The sequence below is a fragment of the Oncorhynchus masou genome, chromosome 7 (genome assembly GCF_036934945.1).
Source record: "Oncorhynchus masou masou isolate Uvic2021 chromosome 7, UVic_Omas_1.1, whole genome shotgun sequence".
Lineage (NCBI taxonomy): Eukaryota > Metazoa > Chordata > Actinopteri > Salmoniformes > Salmonidae > Oncorhynchus > Oncorhynchus masou.
In genome coordinates this window covers 2,513,918-2,531,417 of record NC_088218.1, presented here as the reverse complement: position 1 = coordinate 2,531,417, position 17,500 = coordinate 2,513,918, and the positions used below count along the sequence as shown (strand labels likewise).

At 47.6% G+C, this 17,500-nt stretch overlaps 1 protein-coding gene across 1 annotated transcript in view; it reads left to right on the top strand.

Moving 5' to 3' along the window:
• Positions 1-17,500, top strand: part of LOC135542910 (protein diaphanous homolog 3-like) — a 1,769,082-nt gene that overhangs the window by 446,964 nt on the left and 1,304,618 nt on the right. Inside the window, exons 22-24 of the mRNA XM_064970053.1 lie at positions 3,739-3,858; positions 4,995-5,114; positions 7,845-7,974. Coding sequence (XP_064826125.1) covers positions 3,739-3,858; positions 4,995-5,114; positions 7,845-7,974 — 370 coding nt within the window. The remainder of the gene's footprint in view (positions 1-3,738; positions 3,859-4,994; positions 5,115-7,844; positions 7,975-17,500) is intronic.

Here is a 17,500-nt window from a genome sequence, read left to right as displayed (position 1 = left end):
CATCCACAGCTCTACGTTGGTCACAGTATCTATATCCACAGCTCTACGTTGGTCACAGTATCTATATCCACAGCTCTATCTTGGTCACAGTATCTATATCCACAGCTCTATCTTGGTCACAGTATCTACATCCACAGCTCTACCTTGGTCACAGTATCTATATCCACAGCTCTACGTTGGTCACAGTATCTATATCCACAGCTCTACGTTGGTCACAGTATCTATATCCACAGCTCTACGTTGGTCACAGTATCTATATCCACAGCTCTACGTTGGTCACAGTATCTATATCCACAGCTCTATCTTGGTCACAGTATCTATATCCACAGCTCTATCTTGGTCACAGTATCTACATCCACAGCTCTATCTTGGTCACAGTCAATAGGCCACATTGTAATCAAGTTGTGTATTTTAGTACAATAATAAAATGTTAGAGGAAAAACAACATGCTTAGAATTTAAAAAATAAAAAAATCATGATATTGCATGGCACCATAATTGTTTAATGCGTTAGTATTTATTACCTGTCGCTACACACTAACTGTTCTTGCTGTAAACTAGAACATCACGGCCGGCCGTTAATACAATGAATTAATACATCTTATTATTATTGGATGTCATATCTTTAGACGTGTTGTGTTGTCGGGCCGATCTGTTTTCTTCGTGTTAAATGGCTCTTCAGCTTCCCAGGCTGAACCTCGGGGCTCAGAGATCAACGTTGTGTTTGTCTCCCGTGCTGCAATGAGGCGCTGCCCACACCACCGCTAATTACAATAACAGAGGAGATCAGCTGGTTGCTCTGCTCTATACCAGTCACCATATATAGACCCTGATCTCAATTCAATTCAAGGGCTTTATCTCTATCTCTATCTGTCTCTGTCTCTCTCTCTCTCTCTCTCTGTTTCTCTCTTTTTCTCTCTTTGTCTCTCTCTCTGTCTCTCTCTCTCTCTCTCTCTCTGTCTCTCTCTCTGTCTCTCTGTCTCTCTCTCTGTCTCTCTCTCTGTCTCTCTCTCTGTCTCTTTCTGTCTGTCTCTGTCTCTATCTCTTTCTCTCTCTCTCTTTCTCTGTCTCTCTTTCTCTCTCTCTCCGTGTCTCTCTTTCTCCTCTCCCACACCCACACAGCTCATATCTCTCTCACTTCAGTCCAATACCGTGGAGACCAGGCCACATGTCATTCACCGCAATATTTACCAATTTACTCTAATAGTGTTAGAGCAGTAATCCAACCCCTTCACTCTGTTTTCCACCTCTCTCTCTCTCTCTCTCTCTCTCTCTCTCTCTCTCTCTCTCTCTCTCTCCCTCTGTCTCTCCCTCTCTCTCACTCTATTTCTCTCTCTCGCTCACTCACTCACTCTATATCTCTCTCTCGCTCACTCACTCACTCTATTTCTCTCTCTCGCTCACTCACTCACTCTATTTCTCTCTCTCAATATCCATTTCCATCTCTCTCTCTCTCCCTCTCTCTCTCTATCCATTTCCATCTCTCTCTCTCCCTCTCCAATTAACTTGCCGGCCCTGATCCCAAATCAGATCATTGCTGCCAAAAATCCATGGCTATTGCCTAGCAACGGAGAGTTCCTGCTGAAGCTGTTACATAAATTGAATTGAAAGACTCGAAAGGATTGGGCTGATATACTTAAAATAATAATAATAATCAAAGTCCTGAAAGTAATTGATTTGAAATGCGAAGTGGAAAGTTGTCACCTTATTACCAATAGCCCAAACAGAGATGATGTTTTACTGAGACATAGTCATTACAAACCGAGCTTACATTTGTATCTGATTACAAATATGGGACGTATCCAATGTGTTCTGTGTGCCTGGTGCATCTGCTTATTATGGCTGAATTGGGGGGTCTAGGGGTATTGACTCTGGGGGGTTTAGGGGTATTGACTCTGGGGGGGTTTAGGGGTATTGACTCTGGGGGGTTAGGGGTATTGACTCTGGGGGGTTTATGGGTATTGACTCGGGGGGGGTCTAGGGGTATTGACTCTGGGGGGGTTTAGGGGTATTGACTCTGGGGGGTTAGGGGTATTGACTCTGGGGGGTTTATGGGTATTGACTCTGGGGGGGGGGGGTTAGGGGTATTGACTCTGGGGTGGTTTAGGGGTATTGACTCTGGGGGTTTTAGGTGTATTGACTCTGGGGGGCTTGGGGGTATTGACTCTGGGGGGTTAGGGGTATTGACTCTGGGGGCTTAGGGGTATTGACTCTGGGGGGCTTAGGGTATTGACCTGGGGGGTCTAGGGGTATTGCCGCTGGGGGGGTCTATGGGTATTGACTCTGGGGGTTTTGGGGTATTGACTGCATTCTTCTCCTCTCATCCTCTTTATTTATGTCTCTTTTTTTCTCCTCTCCTACTTCTTTCTCCCTGCACTTTTGTTCTTCTTCGTCTTGACTTGTACCCCTCTATATACCTCCCTTTCTTTCCTCCCTAACCTCCATCTCTCTCTCTCTCTCTCTCTCTCTCTCTCTCTCTCTCTCTCTCTCTCTCTCTCTCTCTCTCTCTTTCGCCCTCTCCTCTCTCCCCCACTCCTCTCTCCCCCTCTATATACCTCCCTTTCTTTCCTCCCTAACCTCCATCTCTCTCTCTCTCTCTCTCTCTCTCTCTCTCTCTCTCTCTCTCTTTCGCCCTCTCCTCTCTCCCCCACTCCTCTCTCCCCCTCTCATCTACCCTCTCCCTTCTCCCCCTCTCCTCTACCTTCTCTCTCTCCCCCTCTCCTCTACCCTCTTCTTGCTCCTCCTCTCCTTTCTTCCCTTCTACCCCCCCCTCTCCTCTCCCCCTCTCCTCTCCCCCTCTCTCTCCTCTCTCCTCTCTCCTCTACCCTCTCCCCCTCTCCTTTACCCTCTCCTTTTTCCCCCTCTCATCTCTCCTCCCCTCTCCTCTCCTCCTCTCCTCCCCTCTCCTCCTCTCCTCTCCTCCCCTCTCCTCCTCTCCTCTCCTCTCCTCCTCTCCCCCTCTCCTCTCCTCTCCCCCTCTCCTCTCCTCTCTCCTCCCCTCTCTCCTCTCCCCCTCTCCTCTCCCCCTCCTCTCCCCCCTCTCCTCTCCCCCTCTCCTCTCTCCTCTCCCCCTCTCCTCTCCCATCTCCCCCTCTCTCTCCTCTCTCCTCTACCCTCTCCCCCTCTCCTTTACCCTCTCCTTTCTCCCCCTCTCATCTCTCCTCCCCTCTCCTCTCCTCTCCTCCTCTCCCCCTCTCCTCTCCTCTCCTCCTCTCCCCCTCTCCTCTCCTCTCTCCCCCTCTCCTCTCCCCCCCTCTCCTCTCCTCTCTCCTCTCCCCCTCTCTCCTCTTCCCCTCTCCCCCTCTCCTCTCCCCCCTCTCCTCTCCTCTCCCCCTCTCCCTCTCTCCCCCTCTCCTCTCTCCTCTCCCCCTCTCCTCTCCCCCCTCTCTCTCCTCTCCCCCCCCTCCTCCCCTCTCCTCTCCCCCTCTCCTCTCTCCTCTCTCCTCTCCCCCTCTCCTCTCCCCTCTCCTCTCTCCTCTCCCCTCTCCCCTCTCCTCTCCTCTCCCCCTCTCCCCTCCCCTCTCCCTCTCCTCTCCCCTCTCCCTCTCCCTCTCCTCTCCCCCTCTCCTCTCTCCCCTCTCCTCTCTCCTCTCCCCCTCTCCTCTCCCCCTCCCCTCCTCTCTCCTCTCCCCCCCCCTCCTCCCCCTCTCCTCTCCCCCTCTCCTCTCCCCCTCTCCTCTCTCCTCTCCCCCTCTCCTCTCCCCTCTCCTCTCCCCCTCTCCCCTCTCCTCCTCTCCAGATGAGCAGTGTGAAGCGACTGCGGCCCCGTCTCAACTCCATCCTGTTTAAGCTGCAGTTTGATGAACAGGTCAACAACCTCCGTCCAGACATCATGGCTGTTAACGCAGCCTGTGAAGAGGTCAGTTGTCCATCCTCTCTCTCCCTCTCTCTCTGTCTCTGCCTCTGTCTCTCTCTCTCTGTCTTTCACTCTATGTGTCTCTCTCTCCCTCTCTCTCCCTGTCTCCCTCTCTCTATCCCTCTCTCTCTCTGTCTTTCACTCTCTCTATCTCTCTCTGTCTCTCTCTCTGTTTTTCACTCTCTGTGTCCCTCCCTCCCTCTCTTTCTCTCTCCCTCTCTATCTCTCTCTCTGTCTGTATCTCTCTCTGTCTCTCTCTATATATGTTCTCTCTCTGTATGTCGCTCTCTCTGTCTGTCTCTCTCTCTCGCTCTCTCTGTCCCTCTCTCTCTCTCCCTGTCTCCCTCTCTCTGTCTCTGTCTCTCTCTCCCTGTCTCCCTCTCTCTGTCTCTGTCTCTCTCTGTTGCTTTCTGTCTCTCTCTCTCTCTCTCTCTCTCTCTCTCTCTCTCTCTCTCCCCCTGTCTCTCTCTCTCTGCCTCTGTCTCTCTCTCCCTGTCTCCCTCTCTCTGTCTCTCTCTCTCTCTCCCTGTCTCCCTCTCTCTCTGTCTGTCTCTCTCTCTCGCTCTCTGTCCCTCTCTCTCTTTATGTCTCTCTCTCTCTCTCTCTCTCCCTGTCTCCCTCTCTCTGTCTCTGTCTCTCTCTCCCTGTCTCCCTCTCTCTGTCTCTGTCTCTCTCTCCCTGTCTCCCTCTCTCTGTCTCTGTCTCTCTCTGTCGCTTTCTGTCTCCCTCTCTCTGTCTCTGTCTCCCTCTCTCTCTCTCTCCCTGTCTCCCTCTCTCTCTGTCTGTCTCTCTCTCTCGCTCTCTGTCCCTCTCTCTCTTTATCTCTCTCTCTCTCTCTCTCTCTCTCTCTCTCTCTGTCTCTCTCTCTCTCTCCCTCTCTCTGTCTCTGTCTCTCTCTCCCTGTCTCCCTCTCTCTGTCTCTGTCTCTCTCTGTCGCTTTCTGTCTCTCTCTCTCAATCGTGTCTCTCTCTCTCATATTTTACCTGATAACCATTGCCGATAATCTGTGTTAACAATAACATATAAGCAATGCTTTGAAACGGGACCTCTTCTAAGTTGAGCTGTTAGATTTCCACCCGTTCTAAAACATCTGACTGTTGTTGTTGTTGTTGTTGTTGTTGTTGTTGTTGTTGTTGTAGGTGAGGAAGAGCAAGGGGTTCAGCCGGCTGCTGGAGCTGGTTCTTCTGCTGGGCAACTACATGAACGCAGGCTCTCGCAACGCACAGAGCTACGGCTTTGACCTCAGTTCCCTCTGCAAGGTGGGGGGACTAGCTGCACACACACACACACTACTCTCTCCTTCCTAACGGTGTGTAACCTGACTGGGTGTAACCTGACTGGGTGTAACCTGACTGGGTGTAACCTGACTGGGTGTAACAGGGTGTAACCTGACTGGGTGTAACAGGGTGTAACCTGACTGGGTGTAACAGGGTGTAACCTGACTGGGTGTAACAGGGTGTAACCTGACTGGGTGTAACAGGGTGTAACCTGACTGGGTGTAACAGGGTGTAACCTGACTGGGTGTAACCTGACTGGGTGTAACAGGGTGTAACCTGACTGGGTGTGACAGGGTGTAACCTGACTGGGTGTAACAGTGTGTAACCTGACTGGGTGTAACAGGGTGTAACCTGACTGGGTGTAACAGTGTGTAACCTGACTGGGTGTAACAGGGTGTAACCTGACAGGGTGTAACCTGACAGGGTGTAACCTGACTGGGTGTAACAGGGTGTAACCTGACTGGGTGTAACCTGACTGGGTGTAACCTGACTGGGTGTAACAGGGTGTAACCTGACTGGGTGTAACAGGGTGTAACCTGACTGGGTGTAACAGGGTGTAACCTGACTGGGTGTAACAGGGTGTAACCTGACTGGGTGTAACAGGGTGTAACCTGACTGGGTGTAACAGGGTGTAACCTGACTGGGTGTAACAGGGTGTAACCTGACTGGGTGTAACAGAGTGTAACCTGACTGGGTGTAACCTGACTGGGTGGAACAGGGTGTAACCTGACTGGGTGTAACAGAGTGTAACCTGACTGGTTGTAACAGGGTGTAACCTGACTGGGTGTAACCTGACTGGGTGTAACCTGACTGGGTGCAACAGGGTGTAACCTGACTGGGTGTAACAGGGTGTAACCTGACTGGGTGTAACCTGACTGGGTGTAACAGGGTGTAACCTGACTGGGTGTAACAGGGTGTAACCTGACTGGGTGTAACAGTGTGTAACCTGACTGGGTGTAACCTGACTGGGTGTAACAGGGTGTAACCTGACTGGGTGTAACAGGGTGTATCCTAACTGGGTGTAACAGGGTGTAACCTGACTGGGTGTAACAGGGTGTAACCTGACTGGGTGTAACAGGGTGTAACCTGACAGGGTGTAACCTGACAGGGTGTAACCTGACTGGGTGTAACAGGGTGTAACCTGACTGGGTGTAACCTGACAGGGTGTAACCTGACTGGGTGTAACAGGGTGTAACCTGACTGGGTGTAACCTGACTGGGTGTAACAGGGTGTAACCTGACTGGGTGTAACAGGGTGTAACCTGACTGGGTGTAACAGGGTGTAACCTGACTGGGTGTAACCTGACTGGGTGTAACAGGGTGTAACCTGACTGGGTGTAACCTGACTGGGTGTAGCAGGGTGTAACCTGACTGGGTGTAACCTGACTGGGTGTAACCTGACTGGGTGTAACAGGGTGTAACCTGACTGGGTGTAACAGGGTGTAACCTGACTGGGTGTAACAGGGTGTAACCTGACTGGGTGTAACAGGGTGTAACCTGACTGGGTGTAACAGGGTGTAACCTGACTGGGTGTAACAGGGTGTAACCTGACTGGGTGTAACAGGGTGTAACCTGACTGGGTGTAACAGGGTGTAACCTGACTGGGTGTGACAGGGTGTAACCTGACTGGGTGTAACAGTGTGTAACCTGACTGGGTGTAACCTGACTGGGTGTAACCTGACTGGGTGTAACCTGACTGGGTGTAACCTGACTGGGTGTAACATGGTGTAACCTGACTGGGTGTAACAGGGTGTAACCTGACTGGGTGTACCAGTGTGTAACCTGACTGGGTGTAACCTGACTGGGTGTAACAGGGTGTAACCTGACTGGGTGCAACCTGACTGGGTGTAACAGGGTGTAACCTGACAGGGTGTAACCTGACTGGGTGTAACCTGACTGGGTGTAACAGTGTGTAACCTGACTGGGTGTAACAGTGTGTAACCTGACTGGGTGTAACCTGACTGGGTGTAACAGGGTGTAACCTGACTGGGTGTAACAGGGTGTAACCTGACAGGGTGTAACAGGGTGTAACCTGACTGGGTGTAACAGTGTGTAACCTGACTGGGTGTAACAGGGTGTAACCTGACTGGGTGTAACAGGGTGTAACCTGACTGGGTGTAACCTGACTGGGTGTAACAGGGTGTAACCTGACTGGGTGTAACCTGACTGGGTGTAACCTGACTGGGTGTAACCTGACTGGGTGTAACAGTGTGTAACCTGACTGGGTGTAACAGGGTGTAACCTGACTGGGTGTAACAGGGTGTAACCTGACTGGGTGTAACAGGGTGTAACCTGACTGGGTGTAACCTGACTGGGTGTAACCTGACTCGGTGTAACAGGGTGTAACCTGACTGGGTGTAACCTGACTGGGTGTAACCTGACTGGGTGTAACCGGGTGTAACCTGACTGGATGTAACCTGACTGGGTGTAACCGGGTGTAACCTGACTGGATGTAACCTGACTGGGTGTAACCTGACTGGGTGTAACAGGGTGTAACCTGACTGGGTGTAACCTGACTGGGTGTAACAGGGTGTAACCTGACTGGGTGTAACCTGACTGGGTGTAACAGGGTGTAACCTGCCTGGGTGTAACAGGGTGTAACCTGACTGGGTGTAACAGTGTGTAACCTGACTGGGTGTAACAGGGTGTAACCTGACTGGGTGTAACCTGACTGGGTGTAACCTGACTGGGTGAACTATATTTGTGATTCCAGCTGAAGGACACGAAGTCAGCTGACCAGAAGTCAACGTTGCTCCACTTCCTGGCTGCAGTGTGTGAGGAGGAGTTCCCAGAGGTCACCAAGTTCTCCGACGACCTGCAGCACGTAGACAGAGCCAGCCGAGGTAGGAGACAGAAACACACCACAGTCGGCAGAGATCGACACCTACATTTAAATGTGTCTGTCATGTCCACAATGTGTCCGGATTCCTTCTTCCTGCGCTATATTCAAATGCTAGTATGCATTCTACAACCAGCAATAGGAACAATATGATAACATAACAACTGATAGCAGTAGCGAACCTCTGTAGCTAACTTGCCAGCTAACCTATGTCGCTAACGAGCCAGTTAACCTCTGTAGCTAACTAGCCAGCTAACCTCTGTTGCTAACTAGCCTGCTAGCCTCTGTCACTAACGAGCCAGTTAACCTCTGGAGCTAACTAGCCAGCTTACCTCTGTAGCAAACTAGCCAGTAGCTAACTAGCCAGCTAACCTCTGTAGCTAACTAGCCAGCTATCCTCTGTAGCTAACTAGCCAGCTATTCTCTGTAGCTAACTAGCCAGCTAACCTCTGTAGCTAACTAGCCAGCTAACTTCTGTAGCTAACTAGCCATCTAACCTATGTAGCTAACTAGACAGCTAGCAACGCAAAAGATATTGCATAAATCTAGCCAAACACGCTCCAACGTTACAATGAAAAGGTGCCTCTCGGGTCACACAACCCGTTTTCTGGAGAGTGCGGATGACTTTGCTGTGGCCTGATTGTGTGTCCAGACTGAGGAGAAATCCACACACAACAGATCTGAACACAATCACACCACATCCCCTGACCGCAGTCTAAAGTGGTCAGACAGATCTGAACACAATCACACCACATCCCCTGACCGCAGTCTAAAGTGGTCAGACAGATCTGAACACAATCACACCACATCCCCTGACCGCAGTCTAAAGTGGCCAGACAGATCTGAACACAATCACACCACATCCCCTGACCGCAGTCTAAAGTGGTCAGACAGATCTGAACACAATCACACCACATCCCCTGACCGCAGTCTAAAGTGGCCAGACAGATCTGAACACAATCACACCACAAGGAGACTGTTGTGCGTTCACACCCGTCTTTTCAATGTGACTTTTCGTATTTCTGAAAGCAGAAGTCACATTTTTTTTTTTTTCACTCGGCAAGTCAGTTAAGAACACATTCTTATTTTCAATGACGGCCTGGGAACAGTGGGTTAACTGGTCTAGGAACAGTGGGTTAACTGGTCTAGGAACAGTGGGTTTACTGGTCTAGGAACAGTGGGTTTACTGGTCTAGGAACAGTGGGTTAACTGGTCTAGGAACAGTGGGTTAACTGGTCTAGGAACAGTGGGTTAACTGGTCTAGGAACAGTGGGTTAACTGGTCTAGGAACAGTGGGTTAACTGGTCTAGGAACAGTGGGTTAACTGGTCTAGGAACAGTGGGTTAACTGGTCTAGGAACAGTGGGTTAACTGCCTGTTCAGGGGCAGAACGACAGATTTGTACCTTGTCAGCTCGGGGGGTTGGAACTTGCAACCTCTCGGTTGCTAGGCCAACGCTCTAACCACTAGGCTACCCTGCCGCCCCTCCACTCTAACCACTAGGCTACCCTGCCTCCCCTCCACTCTAACCACTAGGCTACCCTGCCGCCCCATGTAAGTGTCAGGTGTGGACACGACCCCAGAAGCATCTCGTCTGATCATGTGTCCTCTCATGTATTCACTCACACAGTACACATCATTATATACACACACACACACACACACACACACACACACACACACACACACACACACACACACACACACACACACACTATATCCCCTCTTGTATTCAACACATAGTACATTACAGTAAACACTAGAGCTGCTGAGTGGATAACATCTTCTTATCAGATATAAAGGCTATTACCCACCAGACCCAGAGACACTGTGTTCCAGACCCAGAGACACTGTGTTCCCCTCCAGACCCAGAGACACTGTGTTGCCCTCCAGACCCAGAGACACTGTGTTACCCACCAGACCCAGAGACACTGTGTCCCCTCCAGACCCAGAGACACTGTGTTCCCCTCCAGACCCAGAGACACTGTGTTCCCCTCCAGACCCAGAGACACTGTGTTCCCTCCAGAGACACTGTGTTCCCTCCAGACCCAGAGACACTGTGTTCCCCTCCAGACCCAGAGACACTGTGTTCCCCTCCAGACCCAGAGACACTGTGTTCCCCTCCAGACCCAGATATACTGTGTTCCAGACCCAGAGACACTGTGTCCCCTTCCAGACCCAGAGACACTGTGTCCCCCTCCAGACCCAGAGACACTGTGTTCCCCTCCAGACCCAGAGACACTGTGTTCCCCTCCAGACCCAGAGACACTGTGTTCCCCTCCAGACCCAGAGACACTGTGTTCCCCTCCAAACCCAGAGACACTGTGTTCCCCTCCAAACCCAGAGACACTGTGTTCCCCTCCAAACCCAGAGACACTGTGTTCCCCTCCAAACCCAGAGACACTGTGTTCCCCTCCAGACCCAGAGACACTGTGTTCCCCTCCAGACCCAGAGACACTGTGTTCCCCTCCAGACCCAGAGACACTGTGTTCCCCTCCAAACCCAGAGACACTGTGTCCCCTCCAGACCCAGAGACACTGTGTCCCCTCCAGACCCAGAGACACTGTGTTCCCCTCCAGACCCAGAGACACTGTGTTCCCCTCCAGACCCAGAGACACTGTGTTCCCCTCCAGACCCAGAGACACTGTGTTCCCTCCAGACCCAGAGACACTGGTTTCCCTCCAGACCCAGAGACACTGGTTTCCCTCCAGACCCAGAGACACTGTGTCCCCTCCAGACCCAGAGACACTGTGTTCCCCTCCAGACCCAGAGACACTGTGTTCCCCTCCAGACCCAGAGACACTGTGTTCCCCTCCAGACCCAGAGACACTGTGTTCCCTCCAGACCCAGAGACACTGTGTTCCCTCCAGACCCAGAGACACTGTGTTCCCTCCAGACCCAGAGACACTGTGTTCCCCTCCAGACCCAGAGACACTGTGTTCCCTCCAGACCCAGAGACACTGTGTTCCCTCCAGACCCAGAGACACTGTGTTCCCCTCCAGACCCAGAGACACTGTGTTCCCCTCCAGACCCAGAGACACTGTGTTCCAGACCCAGAGACACTGTGTCCCCTCCAGACCCAGAGACACTGTGTGCCCCTCCAGACCCAGAGACACTGTGTTCCAGACCCAGAGACACTGTGTTCCCCTCCAGACCCAGATATACTGTGTTCCAGACCCAGAGACACTGTGTCCCCTTCCAGACCCAGAGACACTGTGTCCCCCTCCAGACCCAGAGACACTGTGTTCCCCTCCAGACCCAGAGACACTGTGTTCCCCTCCAGACCCAGAGACACTGTGTTCCCCTCCAGACTATTCTCTGGTTCTTCCCCAGAATCCCCTGTTGTTTTGTAATATTCCTGCCGTATCTCCAGGTCTTCCAGGCAATATGACTGCTGGGCTTTGGCTCCGTCTGATTGGAGGATAAGAGGCAGGGTGGAGCCCAGTACTCCTCTCAACATCCATCACTGACTATCTCTGTAAACACACACATAGACTTGTAAAAAACACACTTACACACACACAGAAACACACCTCTCTCTCAATTCAATTCAAGGGGCTTTATTGGCATGGGTAACATGTGTTAACATTGCCAAAGCAAGTAAGGTATATAATATATAAAGTGAAATAAACAATACAAATTAACAGTAGACATCACACATACAGAAGTTTCAAAACAATAAAGACATTACAAATGTCATATTATATATATTTATACACAGTGTTTTTACAATGTACAAATGGTAAAGGACACAAGATAAAATAAATAAGCATAGATATGGGTTGTATTTACAATGGTGCGTGTTCTTCACTGGTTGCCCTTTTCTCGTGGCAACAGGTCACAAATCTTGCTGCTCTGATGGCACACTGTGGAATTTCACCCAGTAGATATGGGAGTTTTTCAAAATTGGATTTGTTTTCGAATTCTTTGTGGATCTGTGTAATCTGAGGGAAATATGTCTCTCTAATAAGGTCACTCTCTCAGTTCAATGCAAGGGGCTTTATTGGCTTGGGAAACACATGTTAGCAGATCGATAATAAACAAAAGTTTAATTAAACAATAAAAATGAACAGTAAACATTACACTCACGGATGTTCCAAAAAGAATAAAGACATGTCAAATGTCATTATGTGCAAATTGTTAGAATACAAAAGGGACAATAAAGATATATTTGAAGTCGGGAAGTTTACACACACTTAGGTTGGAGTCATTAAAACTAGTTTATATACACTTAGGTTGGAGTCATTAAAACTAGTTTATATACACTTAGGTTGGAGTCATTAAAACTAGTTTACATACACTTAGGTTGGAGTCATTAACTAGTTTACATACACTTAGGTTGGAGTCATTAAAGCTAGTTTACATACACTTAGGTTGGAGTCATTAAAACTAGTTTACATACACTTAGGTTGGAGTCATTAAAATTAGTTTACATACACTTAGGTTGGAGTCATTAAAACTAGTTTACATACACTTAGGTTGGAGTCATTAAAACTAGTTTACATACACTTAGGTTGGAGTCATTAACTAGTTTACATACACTTAGGTTGGAGTCATTAAAGCTAGTTTACATACACTTAGGTTGGAGTCATTAAAACTAGTTTACATACACTTAGGTTGGAGTCATTAACTAGTTTACATACACTTAGGTTGGAGTCATTAAAGCTAGTTTACATACACTTAGGTTGGAGTCATTAAAACTAGTTTACATACACTTAGGTTGGTGTCATTAAAACTAGTTTACATACACTTAGGTTGGAGTCATTAAAACTAGTTTACATACACTTAGGTTGGAGTCATTAAAACTAGTTTACATACACTTAGGTTGGAGTCATTAAAACTAGTTTACATACACTTAGGTTGGAGTCATTAAAACTAGTTTACATACACTTAGGTTGGAGTCATTAAAACTAGTTTACATACACTTAGGTTGGAGTCATTAAAACTAGTTTACATACACTTAGGTTGGAGTCATTAAAACTAGTTTACATACACTTAGGTTGGAGTCATTAAAACTAGTTTACATACACTTAGGTTGGAGTCATTAAAACTAGTTTACATACACTTAGGTTGGAGTCATTAAAACTAGTTTACATACACTTAGGTTGGAGTCATTAAAACTAGTTTACATACACTTAGGTTGGAGTCATTAAAACTAGTTTACATACACTTAGGTTGGAGTCATGAAAACTAGTTTACATACACTTAGGTTGGAGTCATGAAAACTAGTTTACATACACTTAGGTTGGAGTCATTAAAACTAGTTTACATACACTTAGGTTGGAGTCATTAAAACTAGTTTACATACACTTAGGTTGGAGTCATTAAAACTAGTTTACATACAGTGCCTTGCGAAATTATTTTTTTGTGAAAAATCAACAAGTGGGACACAATCATGATGTGGAAAGACATTTATTGGATATTTCAAATTTTTTAACAAATCAAAAACTGAAAAATTGGGCGTGCAAAATTATTCAGCCCCCTTAAGTTAATACTTTGTAGCGCCACCTTTTATATAACCTCCACATTGACTCTGTACCGTAACACCCTGTATATAGCCTCCACATTGACTCTGTACCGTAACACCCTGTATATAGCCTCCACATTGACTCTGTACCGGTACCTCCTGTATATAGCCTCCACATTGACTCTGTACCGTAACACCCTGTATATAGCCTCCACATTGACTCTGTACCGGTACACCCTGTATATAGCCTCCACATTGACTCTGTACCGTAACACCCTGTATATAGCCTCCACATTGACTCTGTACCGGTACCTCCTGTATATAGCCTCCACATTGACTCTGTACCGTAACACCCTGTATATAGCCTCCACATTGACTCTGTACCGGTACACCCTGTATATAGCCTCCACATTGACTCTGTACCGGTACACCCTGTATATAGCCTCCACATTGACTCTGTACCGGTACCTCCTGTATATAGCCTCCACATTGACTCTGTACCGTAACACCCTGTATATAGCCTCCACATTGACTCTGTACCGGTACACCCTGTATATAGCCTCCACATTGACTCTGTACCGTAACACCCTGTATATAGCCTCCACATTGACTCTGTACCGGTACCTCCTGTATATAGCCTCCACATTGACTCTGTACCGTAACACCCTGTATATAGCCTCCACATTGACTCTGTACCGGTACACCCTGTATATAGCCTCCACATTGACTCTGTACCGGTACACCCTGTATATAGCCTCCACATTGACTCTGTACCGGTACCTCCTGTATATAGCCTCCACATTGACTCTGTACCGTAACACCCTGTATATAGCCTCCACATTGACTCTGTACCGTAACACCCTGTATATAGCCTCCACATTGACTCTGTACCGTAACACCCTGTATATAGCCTCCACATTGACTGTGTACCGTAATACCCTGTATATATCCTCCACATTGACTCTGTACCGTAATACCCTGTATATAGCCTCCACATTGACTCTGTACCGTAATACCCTGTATATAGCCTCCACATTGACTCTGTACCGTAATACCCTGTATATAGCCTCCACATTGACTCTGTACCGTAACACCCTGTATATAGCCTCCACATTGACTCTGTACCGTAACACCCTGTATCTAGCCTCCACATTGACTCTGTACCGTAATACCCTGTATATAGCCTCCACATTGACTCTGTACCGTAATACCCTGTATATAGCCTCCACATTGACTCTGTACCGTAACACCCTGTATATAGCCTCCACATTGACTCTGTACCGTAACACCCTGTATCTAGCCTCCACATTGACTCTGTACCGTAACACCCTGTATATAGCCTCCACATTGACTCTGTACCGTAACACCCTGTATATAGCCTCCACATTGACTGTGTACCGTAATACCCTGTATATAGGCTCCACATTGACTCTGTACCGTAACACCCTGTATATAGCCTCCACATTGACTCTGTACCGTAATACCCAGTATATAGCCTCCACATTGACTCTGTACCGTAACACCCTGTATATAGCCTCCACATTGACTCTGTACCGTAACACCCTGTATATAGCCTCCACATTGACTCAGTACCGTAATACCCTGTATATAGTCTCCACATTATTTTACTGCTGCTCTTTAATTATTTGTTGCTTTTTCATTTTTTTTTCTGAACACGTTTCTCTTCTTAACGTCTCGTAAATAAGCATACAATTTGATTTGATTTGAAATGGAGTTTGTGGTCTGTATATTTGATCATTTCATTGAGGATACCATCAACACCACAGGGATTTTGGGGGTTGGAGGGTTTGGTATTTTGTAGATCATTAAATGTAATTGGAGAATCCAGTGGGTTCTGGTCGTCTTTGATAGTTGATACGAAGATTTATATTTGATCATTATGTTTTTGCTGTTTGTTGGTTGTTGGTTGTTATCGGGCCAAAAAAAGATTGGGGAAGTGGTTTACCCATACATCTCTGTTTTGGATAGATATCTCTTCCTGTTCTTGTTTGTTTAATGTTTTCCAATTTTTGCAGAAGTGGAAAGTCTTATCTTCCTCTCTCTCTATCTTCCTCTTCCTCTCTCTCTCGCTCTCTCCCTCCCTACTCACTCACAGGGATATTGGTGTATTTATCTTTAGTCTGGGCAGAGAGGAGTGAGAGAGAGAGCAGAAGGGAAGGAGAGAAACGTAGAGAGAAATCTCTGAGACTCAGTGTTTACCAAAAGTCTGGTGATTTGATTTATAAACGTCTGTGGAGAATTCAATGTGGAAGCCAGTGATGTTCTCCTCTAATCTCTCTCTTCCTGTCTCTCCCTCTATTCTCTCTCTTCCTGTCTCTCCCTCTCTTCTCTTCTCTAATCTCTCTCTTCCTGTCTCTCCCTCTCTTCTCTATTCTCTCTATTCCTGTCTCTCCCTCTCTTCTCTATTCTCTCTCTTCCTGTCTCTCCCTCTCTTCTCTATTCTCTCTCTTCCTGTCTCTCCCTCTCTTCTCTATTCTCTCTCTTCCTGTCTCTCCCTCTCTTCTCTATTATCTCTCATGTCTCTCCCTCTCTTCTCTATTCATGTCTCTCCCTCTCTTCTCTATTCTCTCTCTTCCTGTCTCTCCCTCTCTTCTGTATTCTCTCTCTCCCTGTCTCTCCCTCTTCTCTATTCTTTCTATTCCTGTCTCTCCCTCTCTTCTCTATTCTCTGTCTCTCCCTCTCCTCTAATCTCTCTCTTCCTGTCTCTCCCTCTCTCCTCTTCTCTCTTCCTTTCTCTCCCTCTCTCCTCTGTTCTCTCTGTCTCCATCTCTCCCTCACTCCATCTCTCCCTCACTCCGTTCTGTCTCCATCTCTCTGTTCTGTCTCCATCTCTCCCTCACTCCATCTCTCCCTCACTCCGTTCTGTCTCCATCTCTCTGTTCTGTCTCCATCTCTCCCTTACTCTGTTCTGTCTCCATCTCTCCATCTCTCCCTTACTCTGTTCTGTCTCCATCTCTCCCTTACTCTGTTCTGTCTCCATCTCTCCCTTACTCTGTTCTGTCTCCATCTCTCCCTCACTCTATTCTCTCTCTTCCTGTCTCTCCCTCACTACGTTCTCTCTCTCTTCCTGTCTCTCTCTCCAGTGCTTGTGAATGTGTCTGTAAACATGTCTCTGTGTATCAGCAAAGTGACTGAGAAGCTTAGCTACTGTAGACACTCTGCGTCCCAAATGGCACACCATTCCCTATATGGAGCACTACTTTTGGCCGGGGCTCTGGTTAAAACTAGTGCACTAAAAACAGAATAGGGTATAATTTGGGAAACGACTCGTTCCTGTCCTCTCTCTCTCCTTTATTCATGTATGAGTATTAGAGTGTTAGAAATGGGACTGTAAAATAAGATTTGTGACTCTCTCAACGGCTTCCTGCTTTGTGTTCACATGATAATGAGTTGTGTTCTAGATTAGTGTTTAGTGTCAGCTAGGATGTGATAATGAGTCATGTTCTAGATTAGTGTCAGCTAGGATGTGATAATGAGTCATGTTCTAGATTAGTGTCAGCTAGGACGTGATAATGAGTCATGTTCTAGATTAGTGTCAGCTAGGATGTGATAATGAGTCATGTTCTAGATTAGTGTCATCTAGGACGTGATAATGAGTCATGTTCTAGATTTGTGTCATCTAGGACGTGATAATGAGTCATGTTCTAGATTAGTGTCATCTAGGACGTGATAATGTGTCATGTTCTAGATTAGTGTCATCTAGGACGTGATAATGAGTCATGTTCTAGATTAGTGTCATCTAGGACGTGATAATGAGTCATGTTCTAGATTAGTGTTTAGTGTCGGCTAGGATGTGATAATGAGTCATGTTCTAGATTAGTGTCATCTAGGACGTGATAATGAGTCATGTTCTAGATTAGTGTTTAGTGTCGGCTAGGATGTGATAATGAGTCATGTTCTAGATTAGTGTCAGCTCGGACATGATAATGAGTCATGTTCTAGATTAGTGTCAGTTAGGATGTGATAATGAGTCGTTCTAGATTAGTGTTTAGTGTCATATTGGATGTGATAATGAGTCATGTTCTAGATTAGTGTTTAGTGTC